The 20,510-nt window shown below is 36.7% G+C and overlaps 1 protein-coding gene and 1 non-coding gene across 2 annotated transcripts; both read left to right on the forward strand.

Moving 5' to 3' along the window:
- The first annotated feature begins 4,758 nt into the window (after positions 1–4,758).
- LOC105054622 (protein yippee-like At4g27745) lies at positions 4,759–6,302 on the forward strand. The gene is made up of 3 exons (XM_010936182.4): positions 4,759–5,335; positions 5,430–5,552; positions 5,824–6,302. Exons 2-3 carry the CDS (start codon positions 5,460–5,462, stop codon positions 6,049–6,051), a joined length of 321 nt encoding a protein of 106 aa, XP_010934484.1. The 5' UTR covers positions 4,759–5,335; positions 5,430–5,459; the 3' UTR covers positions 6,052–6,302.
- Positions 6,303–14,213: 7,911 nt separating this feature from the next.
- Positions 14,214–14,287, forward strand: TRNAV-AAC (transfer RNA valine (anticodon AAC)). Its single transcript has one exon. It is a non-coding gene; the product is annotated as a tRNA-Val (tRNA).
- Positions 14,288–20,510: the final 6,223 nt, after the last annotated feature.

Raw genomic sequence — 20,510 nt, forward strand, 5'->3', positions numbered from 1 at the left:
GAGGATCCCAGATCTGAGGAGGGGACGGCAATGCGGGGATGAGGGCTCCAGTGGGGCTGCAGGGGAAGAAGGGGTACCGAAGGTGGGGGAAAGAAGGAGGAGACGGTGGAGAATGAAACCAAGCAGTCAGGGACGAAGGTGATTTTTAGGAATGAGTATTAGCGACAACTAATTTGCATCACTAAAGCCATCACTAATACTAATTATTTAAAATTAAATTTATAGTGAGGACATTGCCGTCACTAATAATAAAAAAAGCCGTCACTAATAAGTCTTCATTCTTTTAACGGTGGATTTAATTTCCGTCATAATAAGTAGTCAATAAATATTACTATTAGCAATGGCTTGTTTGCCGTCGCTATTATACTATTTTTTTGTGGTGTTTGCTAGTAATATTAGATAGGATTTTCATAATTCTTATGGTTTGTAATATAATATAAATTTTAATAACTAAAGGGTGGCCGTACATGGTGCTCCTATATTATAGGATTTGGAAAGGGTTAGATGTAAGAGCAACCTTATTTCTATATGTGAAGAGGCTATTTTTCTATTTTAAACCCATGACCTCTAGATCTCAATGGAGTAACTTCACTATTGAACAAAAGCTCCCCTTTGTGGATTTGAATGAATTTTTGATAAAGAAAAGAAATATTTTATAGGATTTTTTATTAAAATTTATTATTAAAAACAAACTCCTATACATCTATTCTTGATATCTCCTGACATTCATATAGAAGTTTTGTTGCTAATTCATATAAAAGAATATTTTGTGAATATGATTTCATATAAGCAACATGTACAATTATATGACTATTTGCTTGTAACATTTCTACATCTTTCTCTAATTAGACTTCATGGCTAGCTTGTGTCATTTTGTCACCGTGTACTAGATTGATATCTAACAACACTTATTTAAAACTATTAAGAAGTCTTATTTGCCATAAAAACAAATTTACCTTAGCAACTAAAATCATAGTTGTTTACTTTTTGGATTTTAGCATAAACAACTCTATTTTATACAAATATAAGTGAATTTATGTGAATGCTCGATCACCCACAAAAGTTCTTGATAAGAATTTTGAAATGTTCTTTTTTACCTTTTTTCTCTTTTGTAAGATTGGGAGAGGGGGGTTGTTGTGGCAGCCGTCATATCGTGTGTGTGTGTGCACACGCACGCACGCGTGTTTGTATGTGTGTATATATATATATTAAAATGGAGCAACCGCATTGGTTAGCCTCTCTTCGGTAAGTGGTTGGGCTCTTTGGATGCCACATGTTTAGAAAATCGCATGGAGAGGGGAAGAAAATTTTGAGGTTCGGATCGGGGAAGATGAAGCGGCCATGGAGGTCAAGGATGTCATCAGCGAGGGAAGAGAATTCATAGATAAAGATCTCCAGCCTGCATTTGACAGTCACCCAAGGCTTGCCGATGGCGAGCTTTCTCACCGGCAACCATCCCATCTTGAATAATAAAAAAAATAAAAAGCAAAAAAGATGAGAGGAAGGATCTGCTGGCCATAGGTAAATCGGTAGTCCTCCCTTTTGATCGTCGGGGAATATATGCCGGAGCCTTGGAAAGATGGCGATGATCCACCGATCCAAGCTTTTTCTGACGGCCGTCGACCATATTTTTGGGAGGAGCCATAATTTAATGCCCCCCTCCATCAATCTCCTACCAATCGATAGATCGTAAGCACATCCGTCGGGAAACCAGTTGAGAGCCTCAGTAAAGGATGGTGTCCCATCGATTGTGTGTTTCCGACGGCCAACAGCCGATGATCGAGATGTGGTGGAGTTGAACAACATTTCGAGCGGTCTTTTTCAACCGACCTCCCTCAAGATCGGCAGTCATCGGGATGCCAATGACCAGGAGAAGGCCGCCGGTGGTTGGGAAGGCCCGATGATCCACCGGTGGAGGTTAATCAAGAGTTTGATTGGCGGCCATGGAGATTTTGGGTGGTGATTGGGAAAGAAAGAAAGGAGGAGGACAAGGGTCTCGTGGGTTTGGGATTTTGGATTCACACCCGAAGCCCAAAATTCAGTTGACCCATTTGCTTTAAAAAGGGGTGGATTCAGATTTTTGGATTTTAGAAATCTGGATCCATTAATCTATCAGTCCGTTAATAATAGACTCGACTGGACCACATTAAGTTAGTTTGATTTGGTTTGGGATTGTTTTACGATTTAGCCTTGATGAAGAATTTATTATATAATAATTTTTTTCCAATTATTTTATGAGAGAGAGGTAGTGGAGCCATAGAAAAGGAGAAAGAAAAAAAAAATATTTTTTAAAAATAAATTATAATATATAAAAAAAATATTCTATAATATCTTAACTATATTTTATAATAAAATATTATAAAAAAGTACTATTATAAAATTATATATATATATATATAGTTTATATAATAAACTCTCGATTGGTAGCCATGGGGGTTTTGGATGGTGATCGAGAAAGAAGAAAGGGAAGAGGAGAAGAGCCTAACAAGTTTGGGATTTTGGGTTCACACCCGAAATCTAAAATCCAGTTGATCCATTTGCTTTAAAAGGGGATGGATTCGGATTTTCGAATTTTAGAAATTTGGATTTATTAATCCATTAGTCCGTTAATAATTGACTTGATCAGACCACATTGAGTTGGTTTGATTTAGTTTGAGATTATTTTACGATTTAGCCCTTGATGAAGAATTTATTATATAATGATCTTTTTTCAATTATTTTGCGAGAGGAGAGAGAGGCAATGGAGCCGCGGAGAAGAAAGAAGGAAAAAAATTATTTTTTTAAAATAAAATATAATATATAAAAATAATATTGTGTAATACCTTAACTATATTTTATAATAAAATATTATAAAAAAGCATTGTTACAAAACTCAAAAAATATGTATAAATATATATATATATATTTTATATAATAATAAAATATAATAAATAAAAATATTATTTTAAAATAATATATTTATTAAATAAAAATATATATGTGGGGCATATATAATTGTGTATGCTGGGCATGTATGTACATATGTATTATTGGTTAAAGATTGAGAAGAAATAATTATGTATTTATTTTAAAATTATTATTTGAGAAAATAATTATATGCCGTGCATCGCACGGGTTTTAAGTAGTAGTTTTATTACTTTTCAACTCTTAAAAAAAACAGGCATTATATTTTTTTAAAAAAATTAAATAAGGGATGTATTTATATAGATAACAATCTTGTATTAGAGAAGCGTGAGAATAGCAAATTAGGATAAGGGTAACTTTATTTGCTATTGTTAGAAAATAGAATAATATGATACAAGATTTTTTTTTAAGAGAGATTTTTGTAATTGCTATGAAGTTTTGTATTAACTAAAAAGATAAATATTATTTCGAGATATAAAGAAAATTGTAGGCTTTCAATCCCAAGTCTCCAAACTAATAGGCTGGCTAGGTGTTGCCTTCGAAGAAACATAATATTATATGATTGATAATATAAAAATATCAATTATTAGGCCAACCGAAATCCCCATCTATATCCATCAATGCCAACAAACAACATCAAAGTTTGTATTTTTATTGTAAAGATATAATAATCGAAATTCAGAATTTTATTCCGACAAGGCAAAAGAAATATTACACGAGGAAAGCTAAAGCAGACTTATGATCATGCCATTCGTACATTGTTCAATGACATTGACACATAATTAATGGATAAAGTTGGACAGTTGATGTTCTCCAAAAATTAGAAAAGGACATCCCGTTGATTTCATTTATATAACAATGCAATAATAATATTATCATTTTTTTTGATAAATATATTATAATATTTTTTTTAGATAATAATATTGCCATCTCCTTTGGAAGCATGCATATGTACCACATAAAGTTAATTTCCATCAAATATCATTTGCACAGCTAAGAATATAATTTGGATTAAATCAAACCAAATCAAACTCATAAAATTTATTCAACTTAAAATAAAAATTAATTTTTTTTATTTTAATTTATGCAAATATTGTTTGATTTGTTCAACCCTACATCAAGAGATCAGACAAATAGATGTTAGTTAAATAGAACCAAACCGTACATTAATACGTACAATATAAATCATTTAATGGATTAAATTAGAAAAATATAATACATATTTTCTAATTTCACCTAAAAATATCATTATTCAACATATTATATGTTAATATGTCATTTACTCCACTTATTATTAACAGATCTTGTGGAACAAATTGTTTTGTATATATATAGACACATATAAAATTATTTTATATAGCCACCTAAAAAAATAATATTGCGTGTGTATATTTTATACATAAATATTATTTTTTATCTGTCACCTGCGAATTGGTCAAAACCGTAGCATTCTTGATTTGGATTTGTTTGGCCATTATGGTGTTTGTTCGATTTTCCATTAAAAAATAATTATGATCAAGCTGTCTACGGATGCACGGTTGAGACTTGAACGCAACAACCCAAAACCATGGGCACCCCCTATTTTAAGTTTTTAACCCACCGTCCATTTAAATATAAATTTTCCTAAAAAGGAAACCCTAACCCTACGCCGCTATGGTTCTTGCTCTTCTCTTCTCGATAGACTCTAATCAAGAGAATCCACGCCAATTTTTTTTCCAAAATAATCTAAATAAGGTAAATAAATCAAACATAGATGTTTTTTTGTAAGGCTTTTTATTTATATCTGTATAATTTGAATTATTCTTCTTTTCTAAAACCCTCTTGGAGCAAGGAATCGGGGCTCTTGACAATGCTGGATCCCACTTCCAACTTTTTCTTGTTTTTAACAACTCGTTTATTGAAAAAAGCCGTCATTGACTGGATGGTGGATGATTCGAGACCCCATCTTTTCTCATTGTACGTCTGGAATCACCATCCAATTCCATCAAATTATTTCCATAATTTTTTTGTTTGATTGTGTCCACAATTTGATTTTTCATCTCCTCTTTCGATTTTTAAACCCTCTCTATCCTAACTTTCTTATCCTAATAATTTTTACCCTAACGGAGTGTTAGCTTATGGTAATTTTTTAATTAATTTACATCAATTAAATCAATTCTCGGCTGCTCTTCTTTCTTACTCAACCCTACCAACCACCTCGGTCCCTTTCATCCCATATTTTTTCCGTTTTTCTTGCTTGGCTCCTCAATCTTTCTTTCCTTCTTATTCTACTACTATTTTGTGGTTAATGCTTCTCCCCCTAATCATTTGTCTCTCCGCCGCCCACCGCTGTGCCTTGGGCTTTAATGATCTCTATTTCATACCCCTTTCTTTCAGCGATTGGAGGCGGCGGCCATTGAAGAGCTTATTTTTGCTTTTTAATCTTATAGAGGTTTGTTTGTATCCTTACTTTCTTCTTTCATTTTGAGGGCGTGGTGGTTTTCTTGCCATCTTGGTGTCTGTGTGAAATTTTGGTTGATCATTAGGGCAGTCAAGGATAAGAGAGGGTGCAACGGATGGCGGAAGTGGTTGGGCCTCGGGTTTACAGCTGCTGCAAATGTCGAAACCATGTCTGTCTTCACGATGATATAATTTCGAAAGCTTTTCAGGTGAAGCTCCTACAAACATTTATTGATCATTTATCATACTAATTCAAAGAATCCGTTTATGCTGAAAAAAAAAATGCGCAATTGTAGCATATGATGAAACTTAATTCAATTCAAATTGTAGAATTGAGACTTGAGCTTTAGAATTTTATTACAGATATTAGTTTCTTGTGATGTACTTGCAACAAACTATGCTTCAATAAAATGGTGTTTGCGCTTGCACTTTGGGTTAATGTTGCTGTATAAATTATATGAACAACCAAAATTGTCTTAGGGAAGGAACGGGCGAGCCTTTTTGTTTTCTCATGCGATGAACATAGTCGTGGGGCCGAAGGAAGACAGGCAGCTCATAACAGGACTGCATACGGTTGCTGATATTTATTGCCGTGATTGCCACGAGGTGCTGGGATGGAAATATGAAAGAGCCTATGAAGAAACACAGAAGTACAAAGAAGGGAAGTTTATATTTGAAAAATCAAAAATTGTGAAGGAGAATTGGTAGTTTGCGACTTTGCGTGGATGCATGCTCTGTTGATAAAGATTCTGCATGCAAGTGCCGTGGTCGTGTGACACTGTCTTCTGTGTCTTCTGATGGATTCATCTGTTCTTCTTGTACATAGCAGTTAACTGTAAGTTTCAGCCTCCGCTGATCGTGCGCTCTTGCTTCCATGTAATTTGTAAAGGTTATGTACTGTTGACTGGTGATTTCTTTTGTGAATAAGAAACAAACCTGTGGATGCTGGTCATGCAACACTGAATGCTATTCATTTCTATGATGGATGCACCAAAATAGCCCTGCTTTTATTTTTCCATCTGTGGTCACTTTACTAAATATATCATGATTTATTTGGCAACACCATGACTGACAATCAGTTTTACATCTGATTTGAATGTTTAAACATGAATGTTAACCAAAATCAGCTATCATATTTTGAGGTAAGATTATTTTGTTAAATTGTCTTGAATTTCTCACATTTTTTATTACCAATAGATAAAACCAGTTATTTTGCTTTAGCGATCATTGAGATAGGCATATATGCTGAAGAAAGATTTATCATGGAAAATAACAACTTTTGTGATCATAGTCATGTACATCTTATATTAATGGAATTTCTCTTTTATTACTTCGTTAAGCGCCCCACACCCACCCACCCCTCCAACCCTCCCCTCCCCCTCAAGTTTATCATGTCTTAATATTGAATAAAATGTTTTCTTCGATTTATAGTTTTCTCAAAAATTTACTAATGCTTGTGAGTGTTATAATTACTTTATAACTATTTTCTTGAGGTTTGCTGATATTTTCCAGATCACTATTTTTGCGGCAGAACCAAAATTTCATCTTGCTGGCTTAAACTCCAAAATTTTGTCTTAGGTTGTCTATATCTCAGGTTTTAGCTTCAGCTTCAGTATCTTGTCAGTTTAGCTGGTGTTTAAGGTGCTACATGTCAAAGAATGCATATCAAGGATCAACATGTATCAACAAGTTGGATACACTTAAACACTTCCAATAATTATCAAATTTCTTGACAGTAGATTTAAGAGGTTGTGGATGTTGGATGTATATGATACTTGCAACCACTTTTTTTTAGGCCCATGAAAGCATCTCAGCCTTTCAAATTTATATTAAAGAGGTCATACACATTGAATTTTTGAGATAAAAAGTTACAATAAGAACTGATATATTGCTAATAAGTTAGCATTTAGCAACACAGGAAAACTATACCAGTCTACATATCAAAAAATTAACATAATTATGGTTGAATTTACATTTTCTTTTCTTATGTTCCCTTCTCTCCCCCCCCCCCCCTTCTCTCTATTTTAATCCTGCCAAATAAAACATGTGGGTGCATATCCAAATTGATTCTTATGTCCAAAAGTACACAATAACATATGTAGCAAATGGAAAAGCTCTTAAGTTGAAAATCCATGTAAATCATTGGCATATTGCATCATTGTTCTTATTATTAATTCTTAATTAGTTTATTAGGTTGCAAATGCTCGCACTGTGTTAGTTAGAAGCTCGAGAAATGTTTTCTACTAGACATGGTTTTATTAGCTCTGCTTTATTAGGTTGTTATGTTCTTAATATTTGGTGAAGACTTCCTATTAGTACTATTGAAGCATTAGTCTTTCTATCTTGGTAGAGGTTCTTGTTATGGTATCTTGTATGGTTCTATTATTTCTGCTTTGTTAGGTTGTTATGGTCTTCACATCTCTTGATTACTTCTTATTAGTAATATCCAAAAAAATCAGTTTGGCTGTCTAGGTAGAGGTTGTTGAGCCTCTTTTTTCCCTGATTTGTCCATTTTGAGCCTCTTTTTTGGCATTTTGCTGCTTTGTTTGTGCAGGTGTCCATTCATTGGGTAGTGTTTCTGAATTTACTTTCCCACTGTCAAGTAGCATCTTTTGGGGGGGTTTTGTATGTTTTCTGGGCATTTTAAACAGAATTACAAAAAGAAAAAAGAAAGAGGAAAGAAAAGAGACTTAGGCAATGAGAATACAGCCACATATTAGTTAATGAAGAAATAGGAGATTTAAAAATGAATGCAGTTTTGCCATATTGAATATAATAGATGTCTCCTATATACTATTACACGGTAAATTTTTAAGCAATTTCATGCCCTCTCCTTGATCAGCGTCACAATATCTATGATCTTTCTCTTTTATACTCCTAACAGCTTCCTATATATTATTTCTATAAGATCTCTGTGTGACATACTTAGTTGACCTCATATCAGCAGTAGCTTGTCATTTAGTTATTTCACTTATCGTCATATTGTTCTTATCATTATTTGAGTGGATGACTCCTCTTTACAATCCAGTAACAATGGATGTCTTTAGGATACATGTCTAAAGATTAATATATATTGGATAGAATCCTGTTGGAAAGTATTCATGAATAGGCTATTTCTCTGTTATCCTAATTTTCTAGAGAAATACTGTTTCTATTCCAGCTTGCCTTAATTTTATGGTTCAAAAACAATTGTTTCATGATGCTTGATTGTCCAAGTGCATGATGGCAGGTAGCCAGTCTAGGATTAGCAAAGTCTTTGGATAAACTTATTTATAACTTTTGTTTAAATATGAAATGAATTAAAGGTTACTCTGAAATCTATTGCTTAAAAATATAGAAAGTGTTATGTTTGCTAGCATTTAGCTCTAACTTCATTGGACTATCAAGAGACTTTCAATGTATATTGTGTGGTTCTCTCCCTTCCTCTGCATATGTTCTTCAAGTTGTTTATTCTTGGTATCTGGATACATTTGGATGTTAATTTTTGTTGTACATATTTTGAAACCTATGTATTTTACATTGTTTAGTTATTTACTTGATGACTATTTTAAATCTAAAGCTTCAAATATAATGTCTTTTGATCTCACAATCTGAAGCGATGTCGAGATATTCCAACTAAGCCATTACTTTGATTTTAAGTTTAGTGGAGAGATTTTTTCCAGAAGGCAGAATGGAAATTGAACTGATTTGTGGGTAGTTATTTGAAATATATTTTAACCTTTTCAAGAGTCTCTTCCTTTTCATGAACTTCATGCATTTAAAGAACTTCAAGAGGATTTGTAATCTATTTGGTGGATAAAGAACCTAAAGGCCAAAATTGAAATAGCTTAGAAAAGGAAAAAAGAAAAGAAACTGGGGAACATAACAGAATACTTGAGGCTGGTCTTACTAGTATGTGAGAAGTTGTCTTCTGCATGGGAGGGTGAAAGTCCTGAGACTGAATGATACTTAGTTTTCAGCTTTACCTATTGCTAAATGGTAGTCTAAACTCTAAGTGAAGTGTCACCCCTGTTCTTTTTTGTGAATATTGTATGAAATTTGTGCTATTTTGATTTACCGAAAGGAATCTCTAAATAACTAACTTAGTATAATAGTTTATACATACATTATATATGCTTGAGTGCATACCATGCTTTTTTTGTATATATTTGTTTGTACAAAAGTGTCCCTGTGTCTATTTTTTAAGGTTAGGTTTGGACACTTTGGGACACTTATAGGTAATGCTGAGATTATTTTGTTGCTTCAATCTAGTGTTTTCTTGTGGTTTTATATATACCAAGCCCCTTTTAGAAGGCTATAATGAATAATTGTAGGCATGCATGCATGACAGATCTAAGGGGTTGAAAGCTCTAAGATAACATGGATGGAAGTTCTGAGAAAGGATGTATAAAATCTTGAAACAACATCATAGGTAGCCCCAAGTAGGAATGCTTGTCAAATGAGGATTCTTAAAGCAAAACCTAAAATAGTTGGGACTTGGGGCAAGGCTTAATTGTTATAATCAGGTTGTGGTTATTCCTTTCAGAATGCAGACATTGATGTGGTCAAAATCCAAAAGTAAAACTAGGAAATTATAATTGAATAGCTTTCATTTTGACCAAGGTTTATAATACTGGTTTTGGTACCCGTGCTGCCACCATGTTAATGCATTGTTGGCATGGGTCTCTTTAGCATACTGACATTCGGCATACTCCTCACACCAAGTAGCAATCTAGTACATTATGCCCTTTATACAAGATGCTATGCATTGGTATGGTGAACTTTGGTTTTGATTGAGAGTTAAGCTGTAATCTAATCAGACTACTTGGTGTTCTCACCATAAAAAATGCTCTTTGTTCTGTTGACTGAGCATTATGTTTCCTTCTTTCTTGCTTCATTTCTTGTGCAATCATTGCCTGTTTTATAGTGTCAAAAGAAAGCTTTTAGGTTTCGAGCGTTTAAGAGGTAAGTTTATGTACCCTCTTTGCGCTACTTAATTTTTTTATCTGCCAATAAAATCCATAATAGTAGCAACCAACTTCAGAGGAAATATATACTAATTATAATGGAAACTCTTGGAGATGAGTCTTGTGAAGCCTGACTCCAAATCAAGGCTTCTTGAGTTTTCTCTTCCTTCCCCTCTCCAAACAATCTATTTGCCTCTCTCTCTCTCTCTCTCTCTCTCTCTCTCTCTCTCTCTATATATATATATATATATATATATATATATATATATATATATATGGGTGAAATATGCCTCTATTTGCAATTGGACTCTCTGGGGGCGTCTTAAGCTTGAATGGTTCCATGGTACTTTCCAGCATGTTTCAATTTGTCCATGATCATTTGGACCATAAATTACCTTTGAGTTTAACCAGACCTAAATTTTGTGTGCCCATAAATTCCCTACTGTAACCTTGCTTATGGGTCCATTCATATTTTTGCCTTGTTTTCTATTTTTGTATCTTTTCAGCTGCTTTAGGCTTCTTCTGGAATCTACCATGTCCAGGGCCTAGTTTTGTACAGTGAAAGATATATATATATATTTTTCATTGGCTGCCTTCCACAAGTAAAAGGACCAAACACCCAACAAACATAAAGAAACTAATTCGCTGTTGCTCTGTACTTCTGTTATTCCAAATTTCAGAATGTTGAGGACCAGAGGATAGTGATTCTTTTGAATGGGTGTCAAAGATTAATTCTCCCTTTGACTATCATCTAGTATCAACCATGATTCCATCTTTGTCTGTTGCCCTAACATTGTCATTGGAAACTGGACACCGTCAATCAACTTCCTGTCTTCTGTGACAGGCTTTTCTATGGATCATGAATCTCTAAGTACTTTCAAGTGCACTTGCTGCTGTATGCTATAGATCTCAAGGCACTCGTGTACATTCCTGTCTACAATCTTAGGACTTACCTGAGTTAATGTGGGAACAACCAGATATTATGGTTATGCTGATCCCATATGAAAACTATCTTATTGAACTAAATTGGTTGCATATATATAATGTAGTTTTAAATCCTGATTTCTTACTAAACAACTAGTTGGTGAGTCACAGTAGTTGTTGAAATCTGGTTTCTATAATTTATCGATTTATTTTTCATTGTTCTGCCCCTTGTGTTTGGTTCTCTTGGAGTACATGTAAAATGAATTTACAGAACTATTTTATGCTTTGTATGAAAAAGAAACGTGCCATTATAAAGGTACCTTTAACAAATATGATGCAGTTTAAGCTACATCTAGTTATCTTTCAGAACCCTAGTTTCACTTCAGTCACAGAAATGAAGTGCCATTGATGATTATGGGAGGTACCTCTAAGCAACTTGTGGACCTTACTTAGAGAGTGCCATTGTTTGGTGTAAGGATACTAAGCTTAAAAGTTAAGAGATTTCCTTTTGAGCTTTCTTAGGATCCCCTGGGAGCTTATTATGAGATTTGAAAACCATAATTAAATATCCACAGACAGAACTATATGAAAATTCTTGAACTTTTCTTTATTTTGCAGAGTCAAACGATAGTCCAAAATATACTTGGGTAGTTTAATTATTCAAGAGTTATTTTTTTACAAGCAGTTGGAGAAAAACTTGCAAATAAAAATTAATAATGCTGGTGGTTGTCTTTTTGCTACTATCTATTATCACTGCCTCTCCCATTCTTGGTTCACATGAATAAAAGTGAATATCAGTGCTGTTACTTTTATTTTTGTAATTTTTCCATGCTTTTAATTGTCTGAATTCTTTCCAAAGTTTGGATTTTTTCTCCTTTTTTTTTTTTCTGAACTATGAATCCTTGCCTCCTCCATCTCAGTTGTTCCTGAAAATAGAATGACTACAGTGAAATCTGAATCACTCTGGGATCTCTTCGATGTCTTCCAGCCTGTAGAGTAGTATCTCTTTCTTAAACTGCTACTGAAGTTAAAATTTGTTCTAAACTGATACTGCTGCCAATTGCTTTATGTAAACTTGTTTTCTTTTTGCAAGATTTACTTCTTACAATCATTGTTTATGGTTGTGCCAACTTATAGTCGTTCACTTTACATGGTTCTTGTTATGATTCTTTCATTATATGAACCGTTGTTTCCTGGTGCAATTTTATCGGCAAGCTGTGTAAGTTCTTCTCTAAAGTCTAAAGCAGTTCTCAGCTAAAGGTGAATGCTCAACTTTCATACAAGCGTGTTTCAGTTGAGATGCATTTATCGTCTGTGCACTTGTTCATTTGCTTTCTTTTTATTGTTCATTATGATGACAATACACAACCCTGTTAGTGATTTGAAGGATACCGATTCAACCATGATGGCCTTAATTGAATTGCATATAAATCCATTTGGTTGTCAGGTTTGGCTCGGGGTTTGATATAATGCAATCCACCAATGCTAATCACAATAATTCTTAGTGAGAGGAACTGATAAATAAACAAGCTTGTTAGAAGCAGTCATTCTTTTTAGCATGTGGTGAAGATACAAATATAAAAACTTCCGTGTGCCGAAAGCTGCCATTCCAGCATGCGCTTCCCCTTCGCCACCTCAAAAAGGGAAATGAATGAGGGATTAGAAGAGCAAGTAGGGAGCTATACTCGTCATTCCTATGTCCACAAGCGATGACTTCGCGTTCATGATATATGAACTTGCAGCCATAGCTTCTGGAGGGTGATAATAGACATTATCAATTTATTACTGGAGAGCATCTCTATTCTACTCATGCACTCCCAATTAAGTTGACCATCAAATTCTTTATAATCTTCATCAATTAAATACCATGTCATTTAAGGATAAAAGTGGGTTGGATGATATTCAACCGAATCTGTTTTTATATCCAAATCTATTTGGATATCAATTGAAATTTGAGCATCTAACTAATACTTATATTGATATTTATATTTAATAAAGTAAAATAGATATGGATATAGATAGATAACTATTCAATTCATATCCGAAAATCTCATTTTATTTGTAATTTTATTTAATTTTATATAATATTCATAAATCTTTTTAAAGAATATATAACTATATTAACATGTTATTAATTTGATTTATAATCTATTTAATAATATCTTTGATTCCGTAGTTATAAAGTTTCTTTATATAACTTATGTCCATATTTTTAGTATCCGACTTATAGTCATATCCATTAGAACAAATGTGGATATATATTTTTACATCCAACTAATATTCGTATCTATATTTATTAACTAAATAAATACGGATATGGATATACTGGTATTTGATTCATATCCCATCCGATTTTAGCCTTAATGTCATTTATTATAACAAAGAAGAACAAGCTTAATACAATGTATATCATTGCATAAGGACTCTGAAGTCTTTGCCAAACTCTCTTGGTGACATGTTAATTAAAGTCTCCATCAAATACTTTCCAAGTCAATCAAGGGGTAGGCTTTTGGGCAATGCCTTTTCTTGTAGAGCTAAAACTTCCTACAACTTCACTCTAGCGTGTTGATGGTCTGGTCATGGATTAAATAAATGTGATCTTTCTGAAGTAGATTGCATCCAATAATCTTGCATGAGTTGTCAATTGGTGTTTGCTCCAGTGATTGTATCTCTGTAGGAGATTTTGGGTTCTAAGATTAGGTTGGTGTATTTAGATTTGCATATTTGCAGTGCAAGTAGGATTTCCTTCCATTATCTCAAAAAACAAAAAGAAAGAGAGAAAAGAAAGGAACATGGGGTATAATGTAAAATCCAGCTTTAAATAGGTGAGTAACTTGGCCTGCTGACGCTTGAGGGCAGCAAAGAATGTTCATTGTTATTTCGGCAGCTAATCACGCCTTAATGCTTTTAAAAGGAAAATTAAAATGAGGGTATTGGGAGCTGATATGCCAGCACTATGGTTTGTTCTTAAGTGTATCTAGGAAACAATAAAACAAGTATGGTGTCGTGGTGTAGTTGGTTATCACGTCAGTCTAACACACTGAAGGTCTCCGGTTCGAGTCCGGGCGACGCCATTTCCTCTTTCTATTTTTTTTATCTTGCGATTTGGTAATTTGTAAATAGCTTCTGAAGTTAAGAAAGGAAGTGGGGGGAGGTGTCACTCAGGCCACTGATAATGGGCAAATGGGGATTTCCTCTTTCTAATTTTTTTACTTATTCTTTGTAAATTGCTTGTGATTTATTTATTATTTGTAAATTGCTTCTGAAGGTAGGAAAGGAAGGGGAGGCCACTCAGGCCAGTGATAATGGGCAAATGGGGATGGGCTTGTAGATAATTTTTCCTGTTTCTAAACTTTTTCTAATTGTTATTTGTAGACTGCTTGTAACGGTAGGAAAGGGACGGGAGGTCTCTGGTAGCAGTTGAAGGGAAATGGACAGAAAAAAACTTTAGAAGCTCTGTTGTTTAAGTAGCAGACTTTGCATCAGCAAATTGCAAATGGAAGGGAGAATGATATTAATATGAGTTTTCTTTTTCTTATTTCTTATTTTCTTTTTTCTTTTTTTTTGATGAAAGCAAAGAGACACATCACCTCAATACTATGTCAAGATCCTTTGAGGTGCATATTTTGCATGGCAGAGACCGTGTATGGTTGGATGAGCAACAAATTACCCATCTCACAAATGGATGTTTGTCGCCCATCCATCAACCTGCCATTTTTAGCACCCTAGCTATATTTGGTAGAGCAATGTGATTGGTGATGGCCATTCTTTTTCAAGATGGGCAACGTGTCACCCGTCCAACCATGCATGACCGTCTACAATGTAACATAGGAATGGACATATAAGAAGATAATGAAAAACTTAGAAGCTCTATGGTCCAAGTGGTAGATTTTGAATCAATAAATTGCTAAAGTAAGTGTGAATGATATCTATTACGGCAAAAGGCTCATAGCCTGACACATAAGGTATTATCCACTTTGGTTCATGAATCTCATAGTTTTGTCTCTCTGGATTCTAAGCAGCATGATTCTCTCAATTGCTCCTGCTTATCTTTTAGACATAACCAGCTGCCTCATATATAAATAGAGGGGATAAGGGACCCCTAGATATGCTCTCATTCTCATCTCTCTCCCTCCTTTCTATTATTCTCTAGTAACTGACTTGAACGTCGAAAGATTTCAATCGAAAACAACTACGGCAAGAGACTTGATTTGTAGATTCACTTACATCTGATCCAACACTACTACGGAACAGGTCTATGGCAGCGCTTATTATGATAGTGGTTTAAAAATCATTGCTATAGCAAGTATAGCAGTGGTTATTCATAACCGCTGCTTTATGTCGGACATATGGCAACGGTTATAAGTAATTGCTGCAATAGGCTATTTATGGCAGTGGTTAAAAGTAATCACGGCCATAGTCCAGACATATTACAGCAGTTACAAAATAATCACTATAATAGGTTCTAGATATTGCAGCAATTGACTAATCGCAGTCATAGATTTGAGATATAGCAGTAGTTATAAATAATCGCTGCTGTAGGTTTGACTCATAGCAGCGGTTATGTGTAACCACTTCTATAGATTCGACATATGGCAGCGGTTATAGTAACTATTGCCATATCTCCGATCTATGGCAGCGGTTAGATGTAACCGTTGCTATAGGTCAAATCTATAGCAGCGGTTAATAATAACCGCTGTTATAACTGATTATAGTAGTGGTTTAGTGCAACCACTACTATATAGGCTGAATATAATTTTTTTTTCATATTTTTATCTGAATATAGTATAATTTTAAAATTTAAAATTTATCTTCACCGTTCATTATCTAAATAATTATTGTTAGAGTATGGTCATAAAAGACTATCTCAATCCGATAGTCCTAGCTATGTTGATCAATAAAATTTGATTTCGACAGCCACGAACGGTCGTATGATGATCTGATGGATAGAGATCATCGATGGATCCAAAAATTTACAACAATGATCTCGATGATATTTGTAGCATACTATCAAACTTTCACTTCAATCGGACATCATTATCATAATCAATTTAACATAGAATAATTTTGACCGTTAAAATAAAAAATGAGTGATGAAAAGGCCAAACGATATCCGATTATAAGATAATTTTTTAGATAAATAATTTTTGCTACTACTTCAATTATTTATATGATAGTGATTATAAAATTTAAATCGTATCTATATGAACCATCTATATTAAGTAGATCTTACAAAAGCACAAGCATAATTACTTAAGAACTTTAAGAATGAGTATCAAAAGATATATAATTTTGGATCATTCATATATGTGTAGTTTGAATTTTATGATCATCACCATATAAATGATTAAAGTAATAGAAAAGATCATTTATCTAAAAAATTATCTCATAATCGGACGTCGTTTGGTCTTTTGATCACCTATTTTTCATTTAATAGCTGAAATCATCCTATTGGTGCAGAATTTTGTTGAAGTCGGAGAAGTTGGAGCTGGGATGACCGCAGCTGCCGTCGAGACCTGCAAAAAAACTCTAAACCGGAGTTGGAGGTGCTCCGACAAGATCCTTCGATGCTCAAGTCAGTACTCTGCTTCAACAGAAATGGAGTGCTCGAACGAAAATTTTGGCAGAGTTTCGAGATAGAGTTACCAGCTTAGAGAAGAACGTATCTGGGGGTCCTTATTTATAGATGGAGGGTGTAACTGACCGATAGCGACATCTGTAACCGTCTGGTAGTGGACCGCTCAGAGCCGCATGGAGTTTGTTATGGAGAGTAGTGGCGTCAGGGGTCGTTCAAGGCTACGTGGAGCTTGTTGCGGAGAGTGGAGTGGTGTCCGTTATCGGGACTTGCCAGAGAGTAGTGGAGCTGCATGGAATCCGTTGCAGAGAGTGGAGCAGGATGGCAGCTCTTGTCGTGGCTTGTCAGAGAGTGGTGGAACTGCATGGAATCTGTTGCAGCGAGTGGAGTAAGGTAGTGGCCCTTGTTGTGGCTTGCCAGAGAGTTTGGATCCGTCGGCTGAAGCTCGGCTGGGATGCCTGATGGAGCAGAATGGCTCTTTACATCATCGTTCTAGGAGAGGCTCGGATGTTTCGAGGTTGCTGACCTTTCAGGCGGGAGTCACCTGCTGTAGGAGCTCAGATCGAGATTTTTTTGTTGACGAAGTTCGAAAAAGTTCGATCGCTAGGGAAGTCCGTCTGGAATTTATCTAATGTGGAAGCTCATCCGAAGATCGTCCGTCAGAAAAGTCCAGTTTTATGAGGAGCCTGGTAGGAGGTCGGCCGGCGATGGACTTCGGATAGCGCTGGGGAGGCTCGGCAGACATCAGAGGCGATCGGCTATCGCAGGGACTCAGTTGCTGGAGCTCGTCCGTCATAAAAGCTCGTCTAAAATCCATCCACCGGAGAAGTTCGGACGGGCTTCGATTCTCGCGAGAGGTCGAAAGGGGGGCCGTTTATTGTAGGAGCTCGGGCGAGGACCAGTTGTCGTGGAAGCTCGGAGTAGTGTCCCACTGTAGAAGTTTGTCCAGAGCCCACTCGCTACGGAGTAGCTCGACTGGAGTCTACCTGTAATAGACTTTCAGAAGAAATTTACTTACAGTAGATATCTGAGGTAGACAGCCCGCTGTAGGAGTTCGGAGTAGACTGTTCGTAACAGAAGTTTGGCTCTCGCGAGAGCTCGATTAGGATCCGGGAGGTGGTCGATCGCCGTAGAAACTTGGGTGGAGTCTGGTTACTGTAGAAATCTCATTGTCGGGGAAGCTCAGATGCTGATGAAGTCCGAAAGAAGTTCGGGGGTAGTCGGTTGCTGTAGAAGGTCGGCTAACAGTGGGGGTCCTGAGGGCCTTTGGGGTGGCCCAGTGGATGAATGCAGAAGTTCATTATCGAAGAAGTCCGGATGGTTGAGGGGGTTCGGAGAGACGCCACACATAAGGTCGGGAGCCGGAAGAGCCCTGGAGGGATCGATCTTTTATAAACTTCGGTCGGGGGGTACTTTATACCCAACACCGGTCCCCCTACTTCTGAGTTCGGATTCTGAATGAAGTACAGAGAAATTCTCACGACCGAAGCTGCTCTCCTCGATTTTTATACTCAGCAGTTGTCAGATATTTTGACGTTCGGTACACTGGTACTGGAGTCTTTTCGAAAAAGATTTCTTCTTTTTGAAATTTTTGCTGGAGCGCAGTCCCAGGTACGGTGCCATAATGGTTTTACTAATTGTCGGCCACTTCTAGCCGCTTGCCATAGTGAGTGGGCCACGCGGCGGTCACGGACTGGTCTGAGGAGTCTTGCAGTCATTATTGCATCGGACCCCATCGCTTATTTAAACCTGCCTCCCCTCTTTGGGGATCTCACTTTGTACGGGAGCTTCTTCAGTCTTTCCTTCCTGGCTTTAGGCGTCCATTGAGTCATCCTCATCTCTGTACCCCCGCATCCCTCAGACCAGCTTGGGTTAGCCTCAAAACCTTCTTTGCTTTCGCGGCCCCGTTTGTAGACTGCGCTGGTCTTCATTCGTTGCAGATATGGGTGCGGATACGGCTCTGATGTTAGCCCAGAGCCTGAAAACCCACGAGCGGGAAGACGCTGCAACTTTTGGATTGGCGAAGAAGGTGAGGGTAGAAGAGACAGATCCGACAGTGTTTCGCCTTGATGGCCCAGAGCCCGCGCTTATAGCACATCTTCGACCGCGAGGGCTTCCCGATGTGTGTCATCGTGAGGGAAAACCTGACCTCAGGAAGAAGGTCATGCCCGTCGTCACTATGAGGGGGAACCTGACCTCAGAAAGAAGGTCATGCCTGCCGTCATCATGAGGCAGCAGAAATCATGGCACGGAAAAGATGGCGTCCACATGTACTTCGAAGATAATGTTGGAGTAATTGCTGACCCGAAAGGGGGACTGGAAGAAGAAGCCAAGTACTTGAAGTAATTCTCGACGATGGCTGAAACTGAGAGTTCGAAGTCTGATGAAGCCGAGCTTCTTTAGAGCTGTTTGTTTTGTTTGTTGTTTTGTTTTATTTTTTTTTTTAAGACTTTGTAACGTGCACTTCGCCAATGAAATGAGAAGAGAATTTTTCGTTACCTCGTCCCCTCCTCTCTTTTTTTGGCCTTCAAGGCTTTGTAATGTATACTTCACCAATGAAATGAGAATGAAATTATTTATTATCTTGTCCATTCTGGTATTAACCGGTTATTTATCGGATTCCTTTTATCTTTCGTCTTGTTCGATGTCGACGCTGTTTGGAGGTTCCCGATCGTTGCAGTGTCGATTTGCCCTTTGGTTGATGACCGTAGGTTCTTTCGAGGTCATTTGAGTTTGACGCTTTCTCCCGGTGCTCGAGCTTGGGGGTCCGAACTTCTCGTTACTTTGAGGATGTTGATTTATCCTCAGCCCATGTCAGGTTCCTTCTTAGCGACTGAGATAAAGTTCCTTATGTCTTTGATGTAGTTTGTTTTTATTTGTCGTAGAAGTAGTTCGTCGGCTTTTCTTTTTCATCTTCTCCTTTCTCTTTCATGTTCGAGTGAGGATTTTCCCCCTGCTCTTAACGGGGTCGTGAAAGCATAGAGATGTCGTTGAGAAAACTTTCCTCTTTGTCGATCAATTGAGTCTTTGTTTGCATCAGGACGAGGTCTTCCCCTTGTTCTCGACAGTCGGATTCAGCTCGTGTTAGGATGAGGTTCTCCTCATGTTCCTAACAAGACTGTGGGGGTACATCAGGACTGTTGTGAGGGTCTCTCCCCCCATCTGATCTTTTAGAAAATCGGGCCTTCGACTTTGCTCATGTTAGGACGAGTTTCTCTTCCTGTTCCTAACAAAGTTGTGGGGGCACATAAGGGCCGTTATAAGGGCCTCTCCCTCCATCCGATCTTTAGAAAATCGAACCTTCGACTTTGCTCATGTTAGGACGAAGTTCTCCTCCTGTTCCTAACAAGGCTGTGGGAGCACATAAGGGCCGTTGTAAGGGCCTCTCCCCCCATCCGATTTTTAAAAAATCGGGCCTTCGACTTTTCTCATGTTAGGATGAGGTTCTCCTCCTGTTCCTAATAAGGCTGTGGGGGCACATCAGGGCCGTTGTGAGGGCCTCTCCCCCCATCCTATCTTTAAGAAATTGGGCCTTCGACTTTGCTCATGTTAGGATGAGGTTCTCCTCCTATTCCTAACAAGGCTGTGGAGGCACATCAGGGCCGTTGTGAGGGCCTCTCCTCCCATCCGGTTTTTAAGAAATCGGGCCTTCGACTTTGCTCATGTTAGGACGAGGTTCTCCTCCTGTTCCTAACATGCTTAATTTCAATTGCATGAGAGAG

Source organism: Elaeis guineensis, chromosome 12 (genome assembly GCF_000442705.2).
Source record: "Elaeis guineensis isolate ETL-2024a chromosome 12, EG11, whole genome shotgun sequence".
NCBI lineage: Eukaryota > Viridiplantae > Streptophyta > Magnoliopsida > Arecales > Arecaceae > Elaeis > Elaeis guineensis.

What these genes read in the sequence shown, in the direction of transcription:
- LOC105054622 (XM_010936182.4), top strand. Translation starts at nt 5,460, where the DNA reads ATGGCGGAAGTGGTTGGGCCTCGGGTTTACAGCTGCTGCAAATGTCGA. An exon ending in TAATTTCGAAAGCTTTTCAG is followed by an intron (nt 5,553 to 5,823) that starts GTGAAGCTCCTA and finishes AAATTGTCTTAG; the next exon opens with GGAAGGAACGGGCGAGCCTT.